The sequence below is a fragment of the Lineus longissimus genome, chromosome 11 (genome assembly GCF_910592395.1).
Source record: "Lineus longissimus chromosome 11, tnLinLong1.2, whole genome shotgun sequence".
In the NCBI taxonomy this organism is placed as follows: Eukaryota; Metazoa; Nemertea; class Pilidiophora; order Heteronemertea; family Lineidae; genus Lineus; species Lineus longissimus.
Genome location: NC_088318.1, coordinates 14,456,798 through 14,483,805, shown reverse-complemented (window position 1 = coordinate 14,483,805; position 27,008 = coordinate 14,456,798). Strand labels below are relative to the sequence as shown.

At 41.3% G+C, this 27,008-nt stretch overlaps 2 protein-coding genes across 6 annotated transcripts; one reads left to right on the top strand and one right to left on the bottom strand.

Moving 5' to 3' along the window:
- Positions 1-9,216: 9,216 nt before the first annotated feature.
- LOC135495655 (aspartate aminotransferase, mitochondrial-like) lies at positions 9,217-15,572 on the bottom strand. The gene is made up of 11 exons (XM_064784485.1): positions 15,435-15,572; positions 14,900-15,056; positions 14,464-14,592; positions 14,300-14,359; positions 14,051-14,124; positions 13,028-13,115; positions 12,858-12,926; positions 12,394-12,580; positions 12,007-12,172; positions 11,585-11,735; positions 9,217-11,243 (listed from the first exon to the last, which is right to left on the bottom strand). The coding sequence occupies exons 1-11, from the start codon at positions 15,530-15,532 to the stop codon at positions 11,121-11,123; spliced, it is 1,302 nt and encodes a 433-aa protein (XP_064640555.1). The 5' UTR covers positions 15,533-15,572; the 3' UTR covers positions 9,217-11,120.
- A 254-nt stretch (positions 15,573-15,826) lies between these two features.
- On the top strand, positions 15,827-25,001 carry LOC135495905 (ranBP-type and C3HC4-type zinc finger-containing protein 1-like). Of its 5 annotated transcripts, none has more exons than XM_064784924.1 (13): positions 15,827-15,925; positions 16,567-16,923; positions 17,201-17,319; positions 17,824-17,917; positions 18,138-18,336; positions 18,781-18,813; positions 19,245-19,474; positions 19,713-19,901; positions 21,582-21,763; positions 22,092-22,191; positions 22,509-22,787; positions 23,054-23,197; positions 23,495-25,001. In XM_064784924.1, the coding sequence occupies exons 2-13, from the start codon at positions 16,597-16,599 to the stop codon at positions 23,573-23,575; spliced, it is 1,977 nt and encodes a 658-aa protein (XP_064640994.1). In that variant the 5' UTR covers positions 15,827-15,925; positions 16,567-16,596; the 3' UTR covers positions 23,576-25,001. The 5 variants fall into 5 exon arrangements, with proteins under 5 accessions (XP_064640994.1, XP_064640993.1, XP_064640991.1 ...); XM_064784923.1 differs by lacking the exon at positions 15,827-15,925 and adding an exon at positions 16,089-16,222; XM_064784921.1 differs by lacking the exon at positions 15,827-15,925 and adding an exon at positions 16,089-16,259.
- Positions 25,002-27,008: the final 2,007 nt, after the last annotated feature.

The window sequence follows — 27,008 nt, the reverse complement described above, 5'->3', positions numbered from 1 at the left end:
ACAATCTTTCCAATAGGCCTATCTTTTTCTAATCAGAATCCGTATCCTGATCGCGACTGGTGCACTCCGATGAATTGCTTGACTGCGACCGCCGCCTACGTTACCGCCACGAAAGATAAAGTTGAAGATCACCCTAGAAAACCACCAGCCTTTTCTTTTCAAGACACACATGCCGTAACGGTAGAGTCCCTGATCGAAACGTTAATGTATTCTTTTCGTGAAGCGCAAATCACACCTTAAGCAAAGACAATACGGAACGTGACTCCTAAACGCGATCACCTTAACTTGTTTGGCAAACATCAGATGTTGGTAGAGGCCTAGCAAACGATATGACACGCTCTCATGATACAAGAAGTAAGAACTTGATATTACTCTGATATGAATATTCAAAACAAGCTCAAGCCTTTTAAGGTTGAAAGTATCATGACGTAGATACCCACCCACAAAATGAGGTCACTTTCAGGAACTGATTTATTGGTTTTCAAATAAGGATCTCATCAGGTCACGGGGAACTTGTAAACATGGTGACGTCGGCAAGCCACTTGATTTTGGAAAGTCAAGTTGTATATACAAATAGTTGGAGTTGATCTTTAAATTCCTTATAAGCAGTTAACCAATCAAGCACACACACACAGCCAGCATCTTGGTGTGTCTGTCTGTGCCCCCCCCCCCCCCGATTACTATCTTTGTATATCAAATCTCAACCGATCTAAAATCTTTGATCTGAATGGACGAGAAAAAGAAACATTCCAATGGACCGAAGCAACGTGTGCAGATATTTACCTACGACGTTTAAAGAGAAGTGTTTGATATCGTTTGAATTAGCTGATTAAAGGTAACTAAGTAATTTCCGAGATCAATATTTGTTTCCCTGGGTAGATTACGAGAAACTAAATGGGAAGGTAAACTGTTCGCCTTGACCGGAGTGTGACGTTTCCGACATGTAGTCCCATTTAGAACACGAGCAAGTACCCATAATGCGGGTAGGTTAAAATGGGAGAAACCTTAAGTTGGCCGTTAAAGGATCAATTTGCAGTGCGAAATAGCGAATGCAATATATATGGAGGTCACAGTTTCAATGAACCATCTAAAATCTGAAAATCATCTCCGTTAAGGACATTAAAACGGGTTACTGCCTATGGTTGTCGGTCTATGAAACTAAACCTACCCTTATTGCTGCTGCACTACATAGCGCGTTATCGGTAAGCCCCTAAGCTAGTCAGTAACATGGTTCTGTTTCACAAAGATTCTTCGCTTCAATCGCTTGGCCTATAGCTAACACTATCACATCTCCTTGGTAACGTACATTGCCTGCATGTAAGCCTACTAGTAAGCCCTTAGCGATATATTGCCATACACTGAGCGGCTAATTCAAACTTAATTGGGATATAGTTGGAATTAATCGATTCATACCGAATCTATTGGAAATATCATATCCTTACTTTTTAAAAATAATCTTCTTACAAATACCGTTCAGATAAGGCAACAACAACTGGATATTTCTTTCATGGGAAAAAAAGCCAATAAATCGGGTCTTGATAAAGACGCAGACAAACCTTCTAATTCATCGCTTACCCATGGTACATGCATTAGTATTCAGCGCCATCTAAATTTTCCAGCCAGAATGAACATAGCCTAGCGAAACAATTTCTCAATACATGTATAAGCATCTTACAACTTCAGCCGAAAATCATGCTATTGATATTAAATGTCCAACATGGCTACTACACATTGGTCCGTGGCGATCCTTTGGCTCCTCAAGGTCACCGTGATCATGAATCGCAGCAGGACCTGGATCTTCATCGTTCGACTGGCGCTAGCCCGTCCCACATACTTCATCGTCTGCTCTGTATTCATCATGTCCCCCGGACTCCGCTCGCCATTGATTCGCGTTCATCGTTTACTTTCACAATTCGCTTCAAACTTTTGAAGAGTGAACTGGTCTTCCTTGTTGAACCACAATGAACCAACATCGAAGAGACGAGATGCCCTATAATTCACGCCAGAGTGGATCACTCAGTGATACAAATCACCGTGAACGCTGGAAAGGCTGAAAAGGAACCAAGAGCGGGGAGAGTCTCACCTGTCTTCAAGTTGATACTGCTGCCCCCTGATGACGCAGTGTGGAGGAAAGCGCCTCGCTTCTCCCGTCTTCTTGTTGAACCAGAATGTTCCCACCGCGAGTGTCGCAAGCATACACCAGTCAAACTGGGAAAGAAATAAGAGACTTTAAAAGGAAAACTCGGGTAGGGGATTTCGAAGGATAATACCCCTGCTTGCCTCTATGCGCCGCAACATGTAATGCCACAATAATGCAGCTTCTGATGATGATATTTAGCAAGTGTAAAGAGACGGCTTCGGATATGGCTTACGAATCTCAGGTAGGCCAACTGTTGTTACGTTTCGTTCTAGTTCACTGTGCTTACCGGTGAGGGGTCCCTCGCCTGGTATATGAGTAGCAAGAGTCGTTTAGCAATTGGCACGAACTCTTCATAAATCATCTTCAGACGATCGTTTCTGAAAATTTGAACAAACACTGACAATCAACCGGGTTTAAGTAAACGCACTGAATCCGCCGGCCCGTTTCAGGGGTCAGAGAAGGTGAGAACGTCGATGTTTCATCATGGACTTAGAAAGCGGTATTTTCAAAGGTTTTTGCTGGATTCGCCCTAAAATGGTTGGCGGAAGGAAGTTTGTCTTCAACTTACTTAAAAAGTCGTCTTATTTGTCTAACATCCTCCTGTGAGAGCATTAGACCGAAACTGATAGACTCCAGCAGCTGAAAGGTATAAATTGAACGATTAGATCAAAGAGACAGAGTATCCGAGGAATACACCAGGCTATCGACAGAGGCGGGCCAGTCTCAACATTGGTTCGAATCGACGCCTGGATTACGAGACTATGAATATCCAGATGAAGAGAGTAACAGTTCGCTATTTAGGTGTTGGTTGGAGCAGGCAGTAACAGAACATCTCACCTGGCGGAATGATCTGACCGTTACAAGACCCGTTTTCTTCTTGTCTTGTTGTTCAAGGAGAAAGAAAATGGCGTCCCCGAATACATCCGTCTGTATCAGCACGTGGTAGTCCTCCGGAACGTTGTAGCTTAAAATAGAAGAATACTGTTAAAACAATTTGAAGTGTTGTCCAAAGGCACTGTAAAGTTCGAAAATCAATGTTCTTCAAATTTGCATCTGTACACTAACTGTAGTATATATACTGGCTGTCTTTCCTCGGTGCTATCCCAGCCTTACCTTGCTTCGCCTGTAGCCTTATTGAAGTAGATAGTGGCGCCTTCATCTCCCTCAAGCTCAACCCAGCGGCCCTGAAACAGTCACGAAGACAACGGTTCATTCAACGATTCATCCACAGTTTCAACAACGCTCAGTAACGAAACCATCAAGGTGGACAACTGTGCAATTCACTTCTCGGGAAGGGTGTTGATCTGAAGTATCCGATGTCACAAAGATCTGTGAGAGTTTGACCTAACTTTTGACCAGAACTGCGCAGTGTTGAACTTCAAAGTGTTATCATTGCAGAAGCAACTATCGAAACCTTGTATGTCAATATGCTCGAGCTCCTACTTGATACTGCCCCACTGGCACTTACCTTACTCTCCTCGTGTTTACCGTAGACAAGCTTGAGAATTTCTTTAGAAAACTCCTTGAATTCGTCAAAACGCATCGTGTCATCGCTGGCGTCTTTCTGGAGAAGAAGACGAAAAAAGGGGGTAAAATGCAAAGGAGTGAGAGAAAAAACAGGTGAAAGGTGGGAAAAGCAAGAATACATCAATGGAGAATATCCAACTATGACATTTCACTGTCTAGAGCTAAGTACAAGTACCAATTTATGATAATAGATGGCTTTGAAGGATACTGGCCCACCCATGACTGTTACTCCTCTGACTTTGTCGCTGCTTTTGTTCTTCATATCGTGACAACTATAACAGCACGGAAGTAAAGTATAAGGCCCCTTCTCCAAACATGTTCTTTTTTTTCGATCAGTTGGCATATGCACTTACTATAATTACCAGATGTATAAACTGCGCAAGGTAAACCCCTCCCCCCTTCTCCATACACGTCCCCTTATTTTTGATTAGTTGACATCTGCACACTTATCATCAGATATACATGACACTGACTAAAGGAGAATGAATGGACATGTTAGAATATTCATTTTGAAGATACAAAAACCAAAAGCATACTGCAGAAACTTCTCAAAACCGTTCATTGCAAAACTACATATACTGTATAGTTGTTCAATCCTTTTAGGTGCATAACAACAACCTATCCATATGATGTAAGCGATAACTTACTTTGTATTCGTGGACGACTTTCTTCAATTTCATCATCTCGGCGGCAGAGAAGTCCAGGGCAAGAATTGGTGAGCGAAATAACTTGAAGAAAAAAAATCATAGCGATTTTGTCAAGAATACCAACAGTGATATATATAAAGATCTGTTAAGTTTTTCATGGTCACTGGAAATACCGAGTACTGATACCGAAATAAACAAGCAACTCATCAATCAGTTTTGATACCCGGCAGGGGTGTCTTATGCATGTACCATTTTACCACCAGATGGGCCGCTCGAAAACAATGTTACCCATCCAGTGTCTACGTCCCTGATGCTACAAACTGCAACTCTGTTGCTGATGATAGACTCACCAAGTCGATTTCTTCATCACTCAGAACGCCATCGCCATCCACGTCGGCCATCTTGAAAATGGCGTTCGCAATCTGAGTTTGGGCGTCCCCCATCTTCGAAGATTTCTTGATGCGGGGAAGATTAACTAGGACATCGTAATTTTTATCACCGGATTTTGGGACCTTTCTCGGCTGATATATTGGAGTCCTTGGCCTAGACTTTGGAACAACTTCTTCCACAGGAGGTTGGGTGATTTTCTTATCCTCTGCCGGCGCCACTTCGTCAGCGGAAGTTGTACCTTGGTTGTCGTCTGCGCCAACGCCCGAATCGTCGGTTTGGACGCAGTTCATTTCGTGTGCACCGACCTTCTCATTTGTTTCACCTCCGATTCCCTCATGCTTTTCACCATAATGTTTGTCTGATGACTCATTTTCACCTTCGCTAGACCCAGCGCTTGAAACACTAGACTGCGGTTCCATCCGCTTCCTTCGAAGTTTACTCCTCAATTTGACGGCAGCCATTGCCCTTGAGGAGACTTTGCCAAGCGCTGGTTGGCTATTGGTCCGTTTGAGCTTGGCATTGACATCTGCTTTCTCGCCAAAATATGAACATGTGTGTCGTCTGATTAGTGTTCCTGACTGTCTTCTGTCGTCTTTGCAAAGCGTCTCAGTCAGCTCAGCCTGTTTATTTTTGTCGATATTTTCGCTTGGGTCATTTAACACATTATCAATCTCACAAGAAACTCTATTAAAGTTCTTATCATCAGCTGATGCGTTTTGTTTATGTTCACCGTCTAACGTCTGCTGGCTTCCACCGTTCAAACTGACCGCAGAACCTTCACAGAATGCAACCATCGGATTACCACCTTTTCCATGATCAGTATCAATATCTTCGGGGACTGGTGAGGTCTTCTTCGATCCGCTCTGAATCACCATCCCGGGAAGCACACCCTGTAGAGATACCCCCTGTCCCACGAAACTCCCGCAAGATGCGGCCTCCCCCGATCTACTCTCCTCGTTTATTTTTCCATTCACAACCCTGCGCACCGACACAGCTACTTCTTGGCCATGCGACACCGACATTTGCTTGTCATCTTGTAGGTTGCTTTCAAATTTATGCCCAAAATCAAATATTGTCCCATTCACATCCTCAGCGGAAACAACATCAACAAAGCCGGACCCGGAAACAGCGCAGCCGTTCGTAGAACTCATATCACCAGCCATCTTGGATTCATCGGGCATCGTGAATTCACCGAATTCACCGGGTATTTTCTAAATCACCAATATCTTTCAGGTGACCAGAAGGTATCCACTTCAGGTCTATCAAAGGTTATCGTCAAACCTAGAAAAACGGCATGTACAAAGAAAGTTTATGCTTATAGTTTATGCTTATAGTTTCTTTCTCCGTTTGGTCGCAGAAGAAATCTGATAAAATCATTTCGACAGCGATTCTCACATGATCTGTAAATTCAATATGTGTCATTTGGCTAACCATGCAAAATTTCCTTTAAGGACTTTTCCGCTTAAAACCTGGTTTCGGAGAGAGATTCACCTGCCTCTATATAATATGCCGGGGCAAATGCGTAATCCAGTGAAACTTTGGCTCTTTGCGCGTGATTTGAAAAAGGAGCTAAATAATGAATTCGTTCTCTCTAAGTACAAATTAGCTTTCACTTGAACAAAATATTCTAAGTTGAACTGTGATTTTAGGAGCCCATTGGAAATGAAAATATTTGTTCCTTAAGTCAAAAGTCGAACGCAGTTCAAGAAAGAAGGTTTGATAGTTATTGTAGCGGTCAAAAGATTAGAACAGCTTTGCTTATAACAACACTTTCGCGTCAACTGATCAGCCAAGAAAGCTAAGGCATAAGTTTTCATGGCGAACGCAGTGCGCGGTGAATCTCAGACCGTGGCAATCGACGGAATATTGTCATTCGATGTTCGCGCTGCGGTCGCCGCCCAAAACTACGCTCGTCTCCAACGGATATCTGATAATTCAATTGCACAGTTATCAGAAATAATTTCAACTCGAAATGAAATACAAAATACATATTTCACTAAAACTTTTGGAATAATTGCAATGCTGCATGTCGCACGCTCTGTTGCAGGAGAATAGAACGAACCTTCAAACTCTATCATGACGGGTTCGATTCCCAGTCCGACTCGTTCCTCCCCTGACATATTAGATACGTTTAAACCCCTCGCAACAATTACCAATCTAATTGTGAGAGCAACAGTAATACATACCGCCTGACTACCTTTGATTTTCACGACGTGGCAGAAATTGTATCAACCATCCACTATAGCGTTACTTAGCGAAGTCAGAACACCGGCCACAAGTCTCAAAGTAATACCGTATCAATATCCCTATCGATTAAGCATCAATTCGTATTGAAGGCTTTATATATACCATCTTTAGCATAAGTCATAATCCAAGACCGACTTCTTCCACAGTAGCCGCAGAACATTTTCCGTAAGAGCATTAGTTTTTCACCAATGATTTTCCATGGTCGTAAACATGAATTATCATAACGGATCATCAGCATGAGAAGAAGTCATGCTAAAACTCCAGGACTCCATGCGAAAACCAACTCCATGTCTCAGCCCGAAGAATGCCAAATGAATATGACCATTTTGGATGAAGGAAAGCTCCAAACGAAACTGACCACCACCAGCCACAGGAGGGATTCCTGCGAAGTTTTGAATGCGCTCGGTCTTAAAATCAGGCTTATGGTTATTCCAATGTTACAGTTAAAATGCGTATACTATTTGATATTAATCCGCGGGGCACTTAGTCAAATTAACATGTGATTGGGATATGGTCAATATTGTTATCGATCGATGCAGTTAATGAAGAATCGGCAAGGGATGTTGGATTGAGAGGCTGCCTCAGTAATCGGCAAGGGATGTTAGATTGAGAGGCTGCCTCGATAATCGGCAAGGGATGTTGGACTGAGAGGCTGCGTCGATACAGTGGACAATGTTGACAACGACAGTTTATGCATGAAATTGTTAAGCTGTATATCCTTAAGTTATGGGTCTAAAAGAACTTTAGTATAGTTCTAACGATTCCAGTATTCCCTCTCATGACAATTATGAAATTTAGCCAGTGACACTTGCAACACAATCAAACAGGTTCTTTGGTTACAAACGACATTACATCTAATTATGATCTGTTTATCAAAATATCGTCTGCCAATGAATATTTCATCTTGTCAATATTGAATGTAATCACAGATAGCCAAGACACAGTATGATTTAGTGTGTCCAATGATTAGTCATAACTACAAGTGTTAATTACATCGTTATAATTGACCGATCTCTTTCATTTATATCCATGTGGGCTACAGAGCCATTGTAGTTTTGAGTCCGAAGTTTGCGGCCGTGGGCAGGTGTCTCACCGCTTCGTTGATGCCGGTTCGTTAATACACTCCGGGCGCAGTGGACTGTGGCGTCGTCCTGTCTACGATCAGGATGGCGAAATAGACTGCAGCGGAGTCTACAATGTGACGCCAGACCTCGTCTCGTCTCATACTTTGGCTAGTTGACTAGCTTCAATGCCATCATGATATCACTCTATTATTCATTAGGATGTGCTTGTTGCCACTCAGTAAGCAGTTTTTAATCAGACTGTCATATATGTGAATTAGATTTCTATAGATCCGAATCTGATTCAATGTAGTGAAAATTCTTCTACTTCTTCCCATCGCAAAAATATACTTTATTTGATAAAGGGTATTCTTGTGGTCTTGGTATGCACCTGCGTTTCCATTTTTTTGATGACCTCAAAAAACTCAATTCCTAATACTAAGTACTCCTTTGAAGTCAATATTTATGAATAAAAGATTATCTCTTTGTTGTAAACATAATGGCACAGTCTTGACCTGTTGGTCGCTACTTTGTGCTATAGATTTATCAACGCAAATAACATGTTATAAGCACATAATCTTGGCAATTACAAGGAATTAACGAACCATAATTGTCAAAACTTGCTTTATATTTCATATTAATTTGATTGATTTGAGAAATTTTCACATTTTTAATTCTTAATCGTACAGGTATATCTTTGATTTTAGAAAATTCGGAGGTTTTATATTCAAAAATGTATTCAAAAAGTACAATAGTTGTCAAAATTGTTTTCAATCCTCGGATTAAGATTTTGAACTCTTTCTTTGATTGCACGAAATAAATATACTGTAGCAACAATCAAGAGCCGTCAAGACCATCAAAGGTGAGTTGCAGTAGTGCCCTGAAATGACCAGATGCACGTTGCCATTTAAGTAGCAACAGCTCCTGCCCGATTTGACAGTACATATAGTATACGTCAATTAGATTACCCCACGTAGACAATGACCGTGATTGGCACTTCATTTAGAAAGATGGGCATAGTTTTGAGGGGGATAATTTGCAGCTGCCAAGGAAAGCTGTATGGAAACAGAAAATAGAAATCAGACGTTGTAACGCACAAGTTGAGTCTGCTGCACTCAGTAATTGAGTGCTCAGTAATGGAGTGTCATATTCCAACTTCGAAACCTGAGAACACAATTTTGAAGAAGTGAAAAAATAAAACAGATTTACTGCACAATAATTTATTACCTGCCGACTCAATTTCACAGCACACCGCAATTAGGACATTGGAGACCTAATTTTGAAGCAAATCACATCATGGAATCTGACCCAAGATGAAACATCACAGAAAATAGGTCTAACAAATTTCGTCCCAAAAGGTTGCAACAATAGTTAGTAGAAGTACAATACAGCAGAACCTCCCTAAGCAGAAGCTTCTATCAGCATGACACCGTTTCTCTTAGGGACACTGCTTTTGGTCCCATATAGGTAATTTCCATTCACTTTCACTTCTGTAATCAGGATACCTCTCTATTAAGGACATTCCTTGTCAGTTCAACGGTGTCCTCAATAGAGAGGTTCTACTGAACATCTACAGAGCCTTTTATGGATGGAGTTTGATTCTATTGGACCACTAACTATCGCAGCTGCCTTAGGGTCACATGCAACTTTGCCAAACTAGGCAAAACCAATAGCTGTATTTTTGACATTCCAGTCCAATCAAAATCTCCCGCAAACAGAGCACATAATATACTTTCAACTGCATTTTTTACTTCTGAGATCCATACCAATACTACAGATATAGTAATAATACATTTGAAGAAAACATTTCCACATTAGCACATATTTGTCTGGGGTCTTGTTCAGGGTAAAAAAGGATCTAACAGACCTAATAAACATATCAATCACCTGGTGGCCATTTTGAGGATAACTAATTCTAAATCTACCACAAAGAATCAGGGAAACTGACATTTCATGTCCATGTATCATGATGTTTTTACTACATCTACATACAGCTGCATTGCAACAATAGCATACAGTCCAATATTTGACAAAAGCATCCATGATAGAAATGACCCATTCGTGAGCTGACAGAGTCCAACCCATTGCATTATATTCACAAGATCCTCGTTTGAATGACGTCTTGTATATGATCTGTGTAAATCTGTGTAAAGATTTTCTTTTTTCGGAAAGAACCTTGGATTACATTTACATTTTTAATTAACGAAATAGGAGGCATTGTTTCATTAGAACAAAAAACTGGCAGTGAATTCTCTAGTCAGGCAATCTTTTGGAACAAGAATTGTTTTTGTGTAAAAGGGTTTGTCTGTTAGCAAAACACAAAATATGACGACAGCCTGGCAACAAGTCAAAAATCTTTAACCCAGTATGCACCATTTTTCTTCAACTTATGTTGCTATTGGAAAAACATGCGATTGATATCAGAGCGTACAAGACTTTCACACACTGAATCTGAAATAAACCAACCTCTAGCCGTAACAAACAATGGCATTTTTTGTGAGGCTACATGAAATCTATGTTAATATGCTGTGTAAATTATGCACATCTACATGTAATTAACATTACGCCAATAAAGCACGGACATTTTTTTCTTATAAAGACAGGAACCCTCAAGTTGGGTAAATATGGAGAGTGGTAAGCTTAAGAAATGAAGGGCGACACAACGTGGTGTCCTTATCGCGATGCTGTGAACTCGTCCCCGAGATAAAACCAACATTTGGGACGACGTTAAAACGACAACTGTGCCTTTAACATGTTTAACCTCATGAATGAATGATCGATTACCCACTGAGCATGATAAGCATACACGTACATGTACATGTTATCTAAGTTGGAAACAGGTGAAAACAACCAAAGTCACATGGTTACCTCAGTGTGGTCATATCAGAATCTATCACAATTCGTACTATAAAAGCAGCCAAATACAACTAAAGGAAGTCCTTCATTCTTCCAGAAAGCAATCTTGACGTATCAAGGATAACATTCACGAAATTCTTCTCTACTCATGAATCATATATATTTCCATGAAGAACATCAGAATGGGTGCAAATTAAAACCCTTGAAACTTCAAGATGCAAGTCAAGTATGAGTCCTTTCAAACTTGATAGTTTATTTTGTAACTTGATGCATGGCATGGGCAAGGTATTCCACATTGGTTGATGCGACCCCAGCAACAGAGATACGTCCATCTTTGGTCAAGTAGACGGAGAATTCATCCCAAAGACGTTCAACCTGCATAGAAAACAATGCATTTCATTTCATGGTTATACGATTTTTGTAGCCAGTAATGTGTTGCCTGTTTGTGGAGGAAGCCACCTTGGCTTAGCTGCCTTGGTGGCAAGCACTCTGAAAAATGATTCGTCTGGGCCTGCTCGCCCAGTAAAACTGCACATCTCAGTGTGTTGCCAGTTCCGGGAAGAAACGACAATGGCCAAGTTATGTCAGTCCGGGACTCTTGACGATGATGGTCATCGGGTCCCCTCTACGAAACTCCCCATTGCAACTGTTTTCCATGTTTACAATGGGGGAGAATTCTATTACGAGCTCTAGTTTATTCACAAAATTAAACATACCTGTTCTTTATTGAGGCCAGTGAAGCAGAACATGCCAATCTGGTCAGTAATGTGTTGCCAGTTCCTGGAGGAACCCTCCTTGGCCAAGTTGTCTCTCAACTGGGTTCTCATGGAGATGATGCGGTCAGCCATTTGCTTCACATCCTTCAGCCTGTAAGAGACAATTACATCAACTGAAAACAAGGCATATCCTTTGCCATTTTGACAAAAATGGCTTCAAATTTGGAATTTATTTGAAAATTCATAGAAATGTGTTCCATTTTCTACAAAATTACAAACTACCTTACAATATTTTAAGACTGGCATCATTGCCCCACAATTTGCAGGCCAACTGAGCTCTGATGGGAATCTTTAGCTGAGAGTACCACCTCCTCTGTACTGTCTTAGACCTCCAAATCTAACCATGAACGATCCAAACTTACCACTGTGCCTTAATCTCTGGAGTTCCAAGAACAGTCGATGCGATTCTTGCCCCATTGACGGGTGGGTTGGAATACATGGCTCTGATGAGAATCTTCAGCTGAGACATGCATCTGCTTGCCTCCTCCTCAGATGCACACACAAGGTTGAATGCACCAGCTCGCTCACCTGTATAAAAAGAATTAGACCAATCAATGAGACGACTGGCAGGACTGTGGCTATTGGGGCTAGGTATGCGTCTCACATTCTTGGCATGAGCCAGACGAACCTCAACTTGATCAATGAAATTCTGGACAACAGACAGCCATAGCGACACCTCTGCACTGATAAATCTCTTCAAGGCTAAAGGACTGACCATCAGGATATTCATCAAAGTCTATAAAACTTACCGTAAAGTCCCATATTCTTTGCAAAGGATTGGCAAAGTGCAACTTGGTGTCCTTGCTCTATGAAATATCGGACCGCATATGCGTCCTTGACCGTGTCACCACTGGCGAATCCCTGGTAGGCCATGTCGAAGAACGGGAAAAGCTTCTTGTCTTTGATGACCTGGCATATCTCTCTCCATTGCTCAGGCTGAAATTGTTAAAAGTCTATTCATCAAAAAGTAAGAAAACAACATGCCTAAAAGCCTTCTACCCTTTGACCCTCTTTTATTATTATTATTATTATTAAAACAATTTGTATAGCGCCTTTTGTAAAACACTTCAAGGCGCTTTACAAAAAAATTTTTGATGATATATTGTTGTTTGAGAACAACCTAGATTTTGGTGGATTGAGAGTGGGACACCATCACTGAGCGCACAGAGTTGCACCAAATCCTAGAATAACGAAAGAAGTATAATACACCTACCTTAGGGTCTACACCGGTTGGATTGTGGGCACAAGCATGCATCACTACCACAGAACCTTCTGGCATTTTCTGCAAATGAAAATATTACATTCATTAGGACTCTCGGGACTCTAGAATTGTGGAGCAAGAGGACAATTTCAGCAACTTAATGTCACTTTTCTTTTACTTACGGTCATATCTGATAGGGCTCCCTTGAAGTCAAACCCTATCGTCTTTGGGTCGTAGTACTTGTAATATTGTACATCTAGACCAGAGTGCCTGCAATGAAAACAGGAAATATGGATAAATACCACAACAAGGAAGCGTTCCTGTCGGGACATCAAGAATGTATTCATATGTCTCGCTTAATATCAAAGGATACAAGCTTTCAGTTACGAATTGATCACGTCACTTCGTATTCAACTTGCACCAGAGCATCTTGAGGACATCATTTATTTGTCTGCACTACGTGTGTCAGTGATAGAAAGGTTCCACAGTCCAAGCTTTCAGTTACGAATTGATCACTTCACTTCGTATTCAACTTGCACCAGAGCATCTTGAGGACATCATTTATCTGTCTGCACCACGTGTGTCAGTGATAGAAAGGTTCAACAGTACAGTCCTTACAGATGATCTCTTCCTAACATTAGTTCAGTCAATTACACCCAAGACAAATTATTTGGATGAGAGTCACTTATAACGGGTACAGTTATATAAGTTTATAAATCAGAATGTTAATTTTTACACAATCAATGGAAAGAGTCTTTACCTTAACAGTTTCGAGAAGTGACACTTCTCTTCCTCAGAAAGTTAGTTAGTTCTGAGTTTGATCGCTAGATGTAGCGGCCAAACTGGCGTCCCACACGTGACTCAGTTTGTATCCCCCCTCGTCTCTGTTCATGTTGGTGGTCTTGCGTATCCAGATTGCCTCCTTGACCCATCTGGTGAATCTTGTCGATTCCTTCTCCAACACTTTACTATTGTCCCAATCGATGTTATGGTTGACTTGGGCAACGTGGTCAGTGATTGCGTAAAAATTAACATTCTGATTTATATTCACTCACAATCAGATGAATATTTTCAATGTTATATAAGTTGACAATGCAAGAGCATCTGCTTGTGATAAACCCAAACTGTGTCCATGATCCCCCTACCTTAGTTTTTGGGCGATGTTTTTACATTCAGACTGAGCACTTAAAAATCTTGTGACTTACTTGAAAATTGGGATGTGGTTCCCCCACGTGGGTGTTGGTACGTACATCGTTTTACCAGGAGCGAACCATTTTGACTGCAAAATAAATCATGCCATTTTTACAGAAAAGACAAGGGAAAGTTATAAGTATAACATGACTTGTTGTAAAATCCTCCTTGAAATAAACAAAATGTGGCATCAGCATTTCTTCAACCTTCGATTACATGTGGACAGACTATGATGGCACTCAGTGTCAAAATAAGAAACTTACGAAAAACGCTGCTCCAATTCGCAGGGCACCAGTTCCAGAAATACTCTGTGTTGTGACATTCTGCAAAATAAAATAACGATCAGCTCGAAGGCAAATTATGCACAGGATCTTCACAAATAAACACATTTCTCCCTCACTAAGTGTTGCTTAATAAAGCATCTTACCAGTTTGTTCTTGAGGACTGGGCTGTCTTCACCAAAAGCCAGTTCAGCTGCATGCTTGCAGAATTCCGGGACACCAGTGATGCCAGCATATTCATGGTCGAGGTGGGATTCATACAATTTCTTCTCAGCCTGCAACGGAAGAGTAAGGTGAGAGTCAGACATCAAAAGATGTCTGTATTTTATAACACATTATTTCCGTTAAAAATTGGGTTGGGATTGGTTTTATTCAGTCTCTGATTTGATCGTACTTTATTTCAGTTTGTATTCTGCTTGAAAAAAAATGACATGAGATCTACAGTTACTTTCCTAACCAAATTAGCCAAATAGCCTGTCAAAATAGATGACATGACTTTCTTGAGATACAGCTACACATCATTTCCGGTACACTTATTTATTGGAAGACCACTTCATCCAGGCAGAGTAATTGACATCTCACCATTTTCACAGATGGCAAAACGAATGGTTTTCCCTGGTCATCTCTGTAGGCTCCAACACCCAAGTTGATCTTCTTCGGATTTTTATCCTTTTTGAAGGCTTCCGTCACTCCAAGAATGGCATCTGGTGGCCCCATCTCCACATTCGTCCACCATGTTCTGCAAGCATGAAGAAAATAGATGTCAACAGGAAGGGGTACAGCTTCAGACAGACTCGACTCCTCAGCCCACTTTCGTCTTTTCAAAATCAATTTATCAAATTTTTGCAGCTCAATCTGACTTTACCCTGCATAAATTCTCCTCCAATTCAACATAAACCTTTCATCTATATAGCCTAAACAGGACCTGGGTCATTATTTTACACTTGCAGTATTTTCATGCATTGTATACAGTACCCACCAATACACTACAACATCACGCTGTACAAAATGAAGGTCAAGTTCATGTGAATGTCAACATACAATACATTGGTGAAAAAGGACATCACAAAATGTGAATTTGTGAACAATCTGCATGTTGATTATCAATAAAACTTACTTGCATCTCAGCTGGAGAGGGGCAGCAATTCCAGAGGATTGCTTTGCCACGAATGAAATGTTGGAAAAAAGTTGCTTTGATGAAGTTTGCAAAGCCATTTCGATGGGATTTCTTGAACTTCCAAAATCAGAAAGGAAAGCGACATCTGGAGGAAGATGATTGAGTAATAATATTAGTTAAACATTTCTTTCAAATTCAACATTTGAAGCAGAAACTAAACTTTAATTAAGTCGCAAAATATCTATCAGATCAAATTTGATCTTACCATTGCCAGATATGCACTATTGCTGAGTAAAAAAGTGTAAATTTAACATTTTTGATATAAAGTATTCGAGGGTACCATCTGATTACACTCCAAACGCAGTGGACCGCCCACGTTCCTCGGACCAAATTAGGATGACGCGATAGGCTACCTAGGGAGTCTACCATCTGTCACGTTCTATTTTTGGAAAATTGGGCTTTCCCATGATGTTTAGTAAAGTGTGCACTGGGTGAGGAAAATATATATTTCATTGGCTTTATTTCGCTAATTGCCACTCACAGCTGCATAAAAATGATTGATAATATTCAAATCAATTATTTACTTGCTGAAATGTGGTAAAAAATTGGAAATATTAGCTTTATTCTGTTTCTGAAATAAACTTTCTGTCAATTTCTTTGCAACACCCCTACACTATTGTGAAAGTGCAATCCAAATTTCTTGTTTTTCTGTCGCTTTATTACACGATTAGACGCATCAAGCATTCGGCTATTGAGATAAACATTTCTGTATTCATGAAGCTTCAACTGTCAGTATTTATTTCAACGAATTTGTATGTTTTGGAGGTAAATTCATACATGGTAACGGTTTGAACATCCTCATCCTGGTTTAAAATCAGACAGCAATGCTGCAATCGGCAATGATATAGCAGATTGTCACCTAGCTATCGATTGAGATTTCTTGATTTTAGATTTTCTCTTCCTTCGTCAACTGGTCGGGTCTTTTTTACTTTCTTCCAATTCATGCAAGCTGCATTGATTGCTAAACTGTGGACCGACCATGATGATCTTGGCGATAACGTTAAGAACTTTATTTGAGAAGTGATAATATCGTAGAGTACATGGTTTTGTTATGAAGTTGAATCAATTTCAGATAACCTACCGAAAGTGATTGGTATATATCATGGCAGGACTACCCTCAAGAACAATGTCACAGTCGGCAATGAATCTGTCGACTCCAGGGCCGATGCAATCTAGTGCCATGCAAGCAACATTTTCAGACACACAAAGTCTGCATCAAGGTTGGGGCTTTGGTCAAAGAACTTACCCGTTCCCTGAAGGTAGTGCCGTGCCTCCCGGTCAGCCTTTCTTTGGAAGAGGACCCCCAATTTCACCAGTTCAAGGCCCGCCGACTCCGAGTCCCTTAAGACAGATATCTTCAACTTCTACTTCTAGTCAAGCCAGCAGCCTAACAGTTTCAGATCTTAAGAATCTTGTGGAATCTTTACAGGTAATAGTATGAGTACAATGTTATGATTCTAAAGTTGCCTTTGTCTGCAAAATACAATTTCTACTTCTGGTCTAGTTGGCTTCAAATGACCCATTCTAGGTCAAGCTTTGTCAGATTCTGGCCAAGTAAGTATTCTTGGATACTTCTGACTTTGAAGTTTCACATGAAATATAATCATTCTGTTCATACGTTTCATTTTCTGTGTGAAAATCACCAAAATTCAGAGTGATGTTTTCCTGCTATCCCAATTGAAATGATGTCTTGACTACTCTTCCAGATATCTCTTGCCCATGGTGAAGTGGAACAAGCAAAACATCTTACATCTCTTCTTGCTCAGTATAAGACAAAGATAGAGATGGTACTCAGTGAGAGTGAAGCTGAAAAGTCAGATTTAAGGTAGAGTATTGAGTTGGCCCCGACACGCATCCAAGAACCCTTTGTGATGTGGCCATGTCATGAATACAACACAACTACCGCTGTTATTGCATTAACCTTGTCGTTCAAGAAGCCAACATATGTTGTAGCCAATACCTAGCACTGTAGTTTGAACCAGTTCCAGTCACCTGATGGCATACCAACTTCCCGATAGTACCGTTTTAAAATAAATCTTCCTGGCCAGTGTTTCTGCCAGAAATAAATTCAAGGGGGGGCAAAACCATAATTTTGTAGAAAATCCTGGTCAAAACAACAAATTTTGCCTGTTTTTGGACAATTTATGGGGGGCAACTGCCCCCCTTGCCCCCCCTCTGGGGGAAACCCTGCTGGCTGTTTCATAAAGCGGGTAGGATCTGGCAGGGCAATAGAGTTGGAAATCACATGCTTTATTGTAATCAAACAATCTGATCTTTAAAACGTTTCCTATAAAGCATTCAAATATTTTATCTCTTGCTCTCCTCTCAGGTTGCGAGTCTACGTGGAATATAAGGAGAAGTCGGCTGGGTGTATCATACTAAAGGCAGGGATGAAGGACACAATTGCCGATTTGAAAAGAAGTGTAAGCTAAAACTTGGTCAGGTCTTGAGTATGGGGGTCACCATCACGAGAAGGGTGGCAGTCAGGTCAAGAGTTGAATGCAGGCGACTCCCATCTTTGGCTTTCACTTTCAGGCAATTTCATGCCATGATCTGGCATGTAAAATTCATTTGTTTGTGTCAATAATAGGATATTCCTGTCTATGTAGACCATAATTGTTATATATTTTCCTTTCCTTTCAGATGTTGTTCCAGTATCGCCTCCCCACAAAGCTCCAACGTTGGATCATCGGAAAGCGTCTCCCAGCCGATACGGATACCCTTGAGTCTTTGGGGGTCACGTCCAGCTCATCAGAATCACCCGTGTTCCTGTATATGATGTCTGCCAAGTTTGCTGGGATTGACAGAGAGCAAGTTGACAGAGAGTTTAGGCGAGCATCAGGTCAGTATTACACCTAGCATTAATAGGAGTACATGTAATTGTGGCTTTTTGCGCTCTTTGAATTTTGTTGAGGCTTTTGTTTGGCTGCAAGAAAGATGTAAAAATGTGATCAACTGCTTGTTTTTGGCAGTTTATCCATTTGAGAGCAGGCTTTGTAGTTCGTGTGGCAGGGTTGTAGAAGCACAAAGTGTTCAAAAACGTGATTCACCATTTTGTAGGTGACTTTGGCTTGGTATATCTCAATTAAGTTGGTTGCGTAAAAGTTTGTTTTTTCACTGCATTTGACTGATGTGGGGTTGCTGCAGCAATGTATGAGTAAGTTAACTGCATAGGTTAGTGCGCCATCTTACATGTACAACATGACTGACCAAACTGCATGAGCTAAGTGCCATCACGTTGCGCCTTTATAATGGGAAGATTCTGAAGTGCTTGCCCCATTTTCAGGAATGCCTGAACCTCATGACCCAGACATAGAAGGTAAGCCCCTGGCAACTAACTCAATCCTTTGTTTTTTGCATCAATATCATCACAGCAACATTTGATACCCAGTGCAGCATCCATTGTAAAAGCCTGGGGGGGGGGACTCTATAAGTGGGTACCCAATGTGCATTCCAGCCTAAAAAAATAGTTCACTTCTTTGTGACTAGACTACAAACCTTTCGCACGCTTTTATCCCAAACCGCACTTATTACCAGAGCAGGTAATCCTAACGAAAACGGATTTATTGCTAACATTGCATCTATTGGTACATGTAGTTGAATTTATTGCAGCATGACACCCCAGCTTTGACAGTGCTTTGGTAGTGGTGATGGTCACTTTATTTCAGATCAGTTCTTCTCTTAATGACTGTTCTTAAAATCTCTGAAACCATCATTTTCCCAAATAGATATCTTTTCATTCTCCTTCAGATTACGAAGTTGTTGGCCGTCCAGGTGAAGAAACAGTCCAAGCTGTGCCATCACCTGGTCCACCTGGTTCTGCTGCACAACCTCAACGGACGGGTCTACATGCAAGAGCTGCCACAATATCCGGGCATGGACATAGCAAGGCAATGAATTCACCCACAGCAGAATGGAAGAGGGGAAGTACTGGACAGATTGATGAAAATGTTGCTTCAATGGCTTTGGTACAACCTGAAGTAAGGCTTCTTTCCCTTTTGTGATGTACTAGGAAAAAAATTTCAAATCAGCAAATCATGTTCGTTTTATGGCATTGTTCACTGTGTCAGTGCTCGCATGTCTTAGAGAGGTTGTGGGACCTCATTTTACCATTTCATTTTTAGCTTTATCCTCTGTTGGCTTGCTCAACTTCGATTCAGCCCTGACCTCATGCCAGATTTCATTGCTCATTATTATTGTAAAGTGACTCTGTTCCAGCCAGAGCAAACTCAGCTGAAGTGGGAATGCCCCGGGTGCACATTCCGAAACTTCCCAACGTGGCCAGGATGTGAGATGTGCAACACGGAACGCCCAACCTCATTTAAAATTCCGACTGGTTATGTGCCTACACCGCGTGAAAGACAAAGAACGGCTCAAGAGAATGTGTCGGAGTCTCAGTTTCTGGAGGTATGTGCTGTTTTGCATGAATAGAGCAGGTCTGGTCTGAACTTGATTTCCTGAGAATGCACATGTTCTCAAGTAGTGAATTGCATTCATACTCGATAAACCAGGTGTACCCGTCCCTTCGGGCGTTTGTCGATATTGTGGACACGCCACTGCTCATAAATTCAAAAGTTCACTGCGCCCTCTCAACCCATGAGTGGTTGATCGATGGTAATATTGTCCACAGATGGGCAATATCAGTTTTTATGGACTGGTTTATCGTGGTCCTGGTTTATTGAGGGTCTTTCACTCGTCTCCCCTTCTCGTGTCTTGCAGGTGACAGCCCCAGGCCTGGGAACACGGGGGGAGATTGGTGGTGGAGACCCACCCCTGTTTACGACTCGTATTACCCCAGAATTGATGAAGCTTCTTGAGAAATTTAACACAGGCCTAAGGTTTCAGGTCGAACGCCATAGTCCCGATGAAAACAATGAAGACAGTGATGATGAAAATAATCATGCATAATCATAAGCCAAAGACACTGAGCTAGAGCTTTCGCATACCTTTGAGCAGGTCTTGAAAAATAGAATTCTCCGGCAAAATTCTTCTGGATGTCAGCACATAAAATCAGGGGCATAGCTTTCGAGGTGGCGAAGGTTGGGCAGGGGCCGAATGCCTTCCCAGAAGTCACCAAGTAATGTGATTTTGACCATGATCTTTGTGTGGCTTTGCCCCAGACCAAAGAGCTAGCTATGCCTCTGAAAATGGCTACATTTTGACAGGTACAGTTATGTGTAGCATGCATTATATTCAAATTATGCCATTGAAGAAGTCCAATGTAGCCTATTGTGATTACGCCATAGGCCTCGTGACCAACAAGGAGTCCTTGCAGATTAGTGCCGGAGTTCGGGACCGAGTCAGTCAACATGCCACTGTGGTGGTGGTAAACATTGTGCCGCTTTTGTGATTGAAGACTCTGACAATAAGACATTGATTTGGTGAAAACAACTCCCATCAATGCATGCTGATAACATGCATGAGCGTTAATCAGGCTTCCGATATCCTTCTTTCTTGGATGACGTACAGTGAGCCCAAGTTCCTGAAATTGACCGCTCCAACATCTGACTGCGATTTATGAAATCATGTGCAAAGATAGAATTATGTGTTATTCTTCTATAAATTTGTGTTCAGGTGAAGTTTTCTGTCCAGGGTTTCATTGGTTGAGGGTAAACACAGGGACATGAGGTATAAAATGTGAATGAGTTGGTCACAAAAGTTCTGTTCAGGCTTATTTGGTTTAAGTTTGCGAATTTAACTCACTCATAAATTATGCCTCACGTTTCAGCAATAGTAAAGCTTCACTTTAGATGAGTGAAAAAATGTATAAACGTTATGATATCATTGAATATATCTGTTTTGAAAATCTGCTGATTGTTGTTTTTTTTCACCAAGGCATTGTTGGTGGCTGATAGCCAGGAAGCGGGTAAAAACTCAGCTGATGATAATGCCGGTATAGTGCGAAAAAGCCCATCAGGCACAATCCTTAGCGACAACCCTGTCTGGCCAATATCAGTTCACATGTTCCAGTGAGCCTTCTGGTGACGTGCCAGTGTAACAGTCTTCATGTTTGGAAGTGCAGAAAATCTGTTTATTGGGTAAAAATGGCTGTTTTTATATCAACATTGTTTTGGAATTGATTTCCAGTCCCAGCAGCAGCAGAGGGAACGAGAACGGGCCGAGCAGACGCGCAACTACTTAGAACTTGTCGAGATGGATGATCGCGACCTGATTCGCAATACAACCATGATTGAATGTCCTGTGTGTTTTGATATGATACCAGCAGGTGACGGGGTCGTATTACGTGAATGTCTTCATGAAAGTTGTAGGTAGGTACAGAGTCCTGTATAGTGATGTCTGCTCCATAGAGGAAGGGGGATCTTATAGTTTAGAAAACTTGGCTGACCTGGGTTTGCCAAATTGGTTGTTAGAGGATTAGGTCCTCTGTACTGAGGTGCATGACTTGGGTTATCAAAAACTAGTAAAGCAACTCTTGTGCATTCATGGCATTGCCTCTTCAGACGGTCCCAAGAATTTTTTGTGGTGGTGGTGGTGGGGGAGGGGGGTTAGATACTTGGCCGGCTTGTGCCAACGATATGTGACGATTCAAGCATTGTTGGAGGGTACTGTAATCGATTCATACAACTCCATTTGCAGAGCTTGTCTTGCTGATTATGTGTTGAATTTCGATGGTGCACAGGTGCCCTGTCCTCATGAAGGCTGTGATGAGAATCTACAGGACAGAGAGGTTAAAGCGGTAAGCAGAGAGCACTCAAATGTCAAATTGAAATTTGGAACCAAGTCCCAAATGCCCCCATTAGTAGTATCAGAAAGGGTGACCTTCTGATGAATAAACTGCAAAGAAAAGTTCCCCTATAATTGTATTATCAAGAAATAATGAAGACGTTAAATCATGTGCTCTTAAAGTTTTTGAAGGGATCGAGCTCACACTGAATACAAGGTTCAAAGAGCATAAGCGACCCAGTTCAGGCAGGAGCTAAAAATGGTGCCACAATGCGACTTGTTGAAGTGATCCTGTGACTTTGAGTAACATAAGTTTCTTCCTTTTGCCAGCTCGTGACTCCTGAAGTCTTTATGAAATACCTACACCGCAGTGTCAGCATCGCCGAAAATCGCACACCGAATAGCTTCCACTGTAAAACACCCGATTGTCGTGGCTGGGTGATTTACGACGACGATGTCAACTTCTTCGAATGTAATGTCTGTGGCCATCGGAATTGTCTGACGTGTAAGGCAATCCATGAAGACTTGAATTGTCAGGAATATCAGTTAGAGTTACAGATGAGAGCACAGAATGATGAAAATGCTAGGAAAACACAAGATATGTTGATGGTGAGTGCGATGGCACAATGGTTGAGCGGGGGCCTTGTGATCGGGAGGTCCCGGGTCCGATACCCAGCTGGTGCCATGGTGAAACAGTAGACAATACAGTGAGAATCGCTGTATAGGAACTGGTTATTGTCATAAGTATTATGATCATTAAGTAAGAGATGGCTGTTGGCATTTTGTGAGAGTAAACTTTCACAGAATGATTGAGCAGATGAATGTACCAAATTTCTCTTCATGACCCATTTGAAACAAATGCTTATTTCTTGCAGAGCCTTTTGGCAAAGGGCGAGGCAATGAAGTGCCCGTCTTGTTTGATCGTGCTTCAGAAGAAAGATGGATGTGATTGGATGAGGTGTACCATGTGCCAGACGGAGATATGCTGGGCGACGAGAGGGCCACGATGGGGGCCTCGGGTAAGTGATATTATACTAGGCCAGCAAGGGAGAATGCCTGGGCTTTGCAGGGCTGTATTCAACCTTTTGTCCCGGGGTGGGGGCAGAACACCACTTTCTGTACCATGTTTTTAGATTTTCAACCAAGTGCATTTTCCAGTTATATAACAATCAGTTTGCAAATGTGTGTGACCAGACCCCCTCTGACAAAAACTGCAAAAATATTAGGCTTGTGAAAATAAATGGGTCTACAGTACTACCTCACCTTTGCCACGGTTGTGTTTTTATTCTTTTTTAGTACTCTTTTCCGTGTTTCAGGGTAGTGGTGATACAAGTGGTGGATGTGGATGTAGAGCCAATGGAAAGAAATGCCACCCTACGTGCCAGAATTGCCACTAGTGGCAGAGGTGCAGGTGGAGGTGCATTCTAAAGACATTAGAGGGGCTACTCAGTGAGGTTTGGGGACGGACATAGTCCCTCTAAAACCATTTGCCGTTGCTATATTGAAAAATCAGTCCGAGTCGTCACCACATGACAAATGTCTAAATAATCTTATATTTCCATATTTGTGTGCTCTTTTCTCCATACATCGTTTGTGTATACAGTGTAGTTCAATGAGTTAATAAAGAATGTTTGGAGTTGATTGTTTCGTTTGGATAGCCTTTGGCTTTTTGAAAAAGCTTTCTGAATTGAGGTAAAAAAAATAGCATCTCATGAGGAGACAAGACCACAATTGATTTTAGCAGTTAAATTGTCGATGTTTGACCGCGACGCATCAAATACTGCGTGGGGTTGTGAATCTGAAATTTTGATAAGATATTCCGGACAGTCGGGCAAGTAAATGGTGAAAAAAAAACTGGTAGTTGACCACGGAAATTTTTTGATAATCGACAAATTAGACAGACATTGATATTTCCACTCTTTTCAGCCAACTGGCAGAAAGATCTCAAAACACGTCCCCGATTACCAAATTAGCAAAATTCGAAATTATTTTTTTCATCAAATAATTTCTTTATATCTGTAGACTTGCCACAACAAATATTTTTTCAATACCTCTCCAAATATGTACTTCGAGAGTTAAAAACATGCACTCGTCTAATTGATAGGCCTCCAACCTATGAATATTCATTAGTGGTCTTGTCTCTGAGAGGGCCTAAAGGCGGCAAGCTGCCATTCGTCGGGGTGATTGAGATGCATCATTTGGGGACTGTTGTTTGACAGATAAATAAAGTATTAGTCGCACGACTTACTAAAGAAGCTTTGCCCAGAAAACTTTAAACGAATAAATTTGTCAGCGAGTGAAGTAAAGTTAGTTCCATCCTTTTAGTGTAGATGGCAGCACATCAGAGTTGTTAGGCGTGTCATTAGAGAGCATTTTTCTGTTATTTTGTAGTTGCCCTGCTTTTGCTGATCGATTTGTCATGATGTCACGCCTGTATATTTCTGGTATTGTACAATTCAAGGGGTAGTTGGTGCTTATTGCTTATTTTGACAGCTGTTTGTTATTAATGTTAATAGACTGTCCCCAAACCATGTACCCAAGACCAGCAGGAAAGCACTATGCCTACTTCATAATACCGGGAAAGTAACTCAACCAGTCGGGGTATGCACATCCTTTAACCAAAAGAGACGTCCCCTTCCTCCCAGGGAAAGTTATACTTAACTTAAGCCAACCTTATCTTTCTTGGTCTTTTAGGGTGTAAAACTACAGAATAGGTATGGTGTTTTCGTAATGATGATCATATGCTGTGATTTATCCTAGCAGGATATTGTAAATAATTGATGTGAATATGAATCTTATTCATTCTGATATTTGAAAATAAAATTGTGTTATTCTTACTTTGAAAAAGAACCTTTGCTACCTCATGGTTCCATGTTAAACATGTTTACATGGCCATTTGTTGGGAAGCTCTCGCCTGCACTTTCTGATGCTTCTGGTGTTACCGTTTGGAGACCAAGTGACATTGCCATCCATTGGAAATCTCTCAACCAACACTTTCTGATGGTACCATTAATAAACCTATTCACATGACCATGCGTTGGAAAGCTCTTAACCAACACTTTCTGATGGTACAATTTTCTCCATGATTGTTCCCATTTAAGGCCAAACGTGTATTTCTGAAATTATCTCAAAATTGCTCCCGCAATGAAGGGTTAAACTGTTTACTTCAGTATGAGTGTTCCAGCGACTGATCTAGCATTAGTAACCTCTTCATCATCATGTCCTCCCAGCAAGAACACCGTGTTCGATCCGCATAAAACAGACTCCCAAGAACATGATTTTCCTCTTATAGGTCCGTATTGATGTAGCCCTGAACAGGCGTACTCTAGAGTGGCTACCAGTGTTCTTAGCTTGTGGAACAAAAACCAACACCGCCCCGTCTTGCCGACAGAGTACCCGTCTTACATGGGCTCATTCTGTTCGTTTACATGGTTGTAATGTTAAGACGTTGCCTCACATCGCCTCTGAAATACGCCAGACATTGTTAAGTTGTATTTTACATCTTTTAGAACATGGGGAAAGTGAGGGAGACTTTGTTGTAATAATGATGTAGGCACAACCAGATCGAGTTTTTCATTGAGAAAAAGCGCTAGGAAAAGAACATGATACTAATCAGCCTTCAAAATGGCCTGTGATCGTTTTGGAACGCATTTCATTCATGGAGGCAAGGATGAGGCAGTGACGTTTCTTTTCTTTGACAGATTTTCCAGCCTTCAATCTTGACCACTTGGGATAAGAATGACTGAGGAGGGTTTTTGGGGGAGGGGGTTAACAAGATGCTAAAAAAGCTAAACTGAGGTTTATATTAAGCAACTGAGGATTTCCAACGATGAAACTGGCACTACTAAATGTATTTTACCAATTAAACATGTCATTTGTTGAAGAAACACTCGGATATGGAATAAGCCAGTCGTTGATACGCAATTAGCCCTATTCAATTTTCAGCGGAGGTTGGATTTAGGGATGGATGACATGCGTTACGGCGTGTGTCATCTCCATGGAAACATAGACTGAAAGAAACGAAAACAAAAGACGGCGCTACTCCAAGCAAGTGTTCGTTGATGATAAGTTTAATTGGAGTCAACTGGAGGGCGGTGGTTTGAATTCGTGACAGATAATTAAGTTTGAAAGGAAATGAACTTGTCAGATAGCTTAATTTTGAGTTGGGTGATGTCATGATTTGGGATGAATTTTAAGTTTCTCACCTTTAGTTACGAATGCGCGGGACGGAGGGTTGTGACAATTTGTGGTCCTTCCTATTTCTTATTGTCCCAAATAATCTATGAAGTTTGAAGTGATTACATTATGAAAATATTTCTTTGAAGGATCACGACGCGCATTGTGATCCTGTCCAACCGAACTGCCCCTGGCGCGCCTCTCCGAACCTTCGCTACGGCACTCATGTCTCCCTCGGGCGGCCTGGCCCATCCCGCTGGTACATGTCAGCTCATTTAGTTAGCTTCGGTCTCCCTGTTTGTTGTGAAACGAAAAGAATAACTTCTCCGCGGTGAGGACAATTGGCAAGGCCCTCGATTGTTTCAGAGTTTTATAAAGTTTCATAAAGACTGATCAACTGGCGCATTTCATGATTGGCGTCATTGAGAAAATTCAATGCGCGTCCTTTTGAATTTATCAAATGAAAACTTATGCGGATATCATTGCATACTTTGCTAATTTCAATGCTTTGATGTGTCGTGTGCGTGGAACCGTAACAGCACATATGTAACACTATAGTTCATTTCCGTAACGCAAGCGCGCCGGAAACTGCACAGGACTTGCAAGGATCAGTTCCCGCATTCAACAACCCGACCAACCAGAACGAATATTAAT

Excerpts from the sequence above, each read along its gene's own strand:
- LOC135495905 (XM_064784924.1), top strand. The coding sequence starts at position 16,597 with ATGGCAGGACTACCCTCAAGAACAATGTCACAGTCGGCAATGAATCTG. Across the intron at positions 18,337-18,780 it reads AGAGTTTAGGCGAGCATCAG|GAATGCCTGAACCTCATGAC; the intron begins GTCAGTATTACA and ends CCCCATTTTCAG. Across the intron at positions 19,475-19,712 it reads TGGCTTTGGTACAACCTGAA|CCAGAGCAAACTCAGCTGAA; the intron begins GTAAGGCTTCTT and ends ACTCTGTTCCAG.
- LOC135495655 (XM_064784485.1), bottom strand. The coding sequence starts at position 15,532 with ATGGCTTTGCAAACTTCATCAAAGCAACTTTTTTCCAACATTTCATTC. Across the intron at positions 14,593-14,899 it reads TTTTGCCATCTGTGAAAATG|GCTGAGAAGAAATTGTATGA; the intron begins GTGAGATGTCAA and ends CTTCCGTTGCAG. Across the intron at positions 12,927-13,027 it reads GAGCCCTATCAGATATGACC|AAAATGCCAGAAGGTTCTGT; the intron begins GTAAGTAAAAGA and ends TTTCATTTGCAG.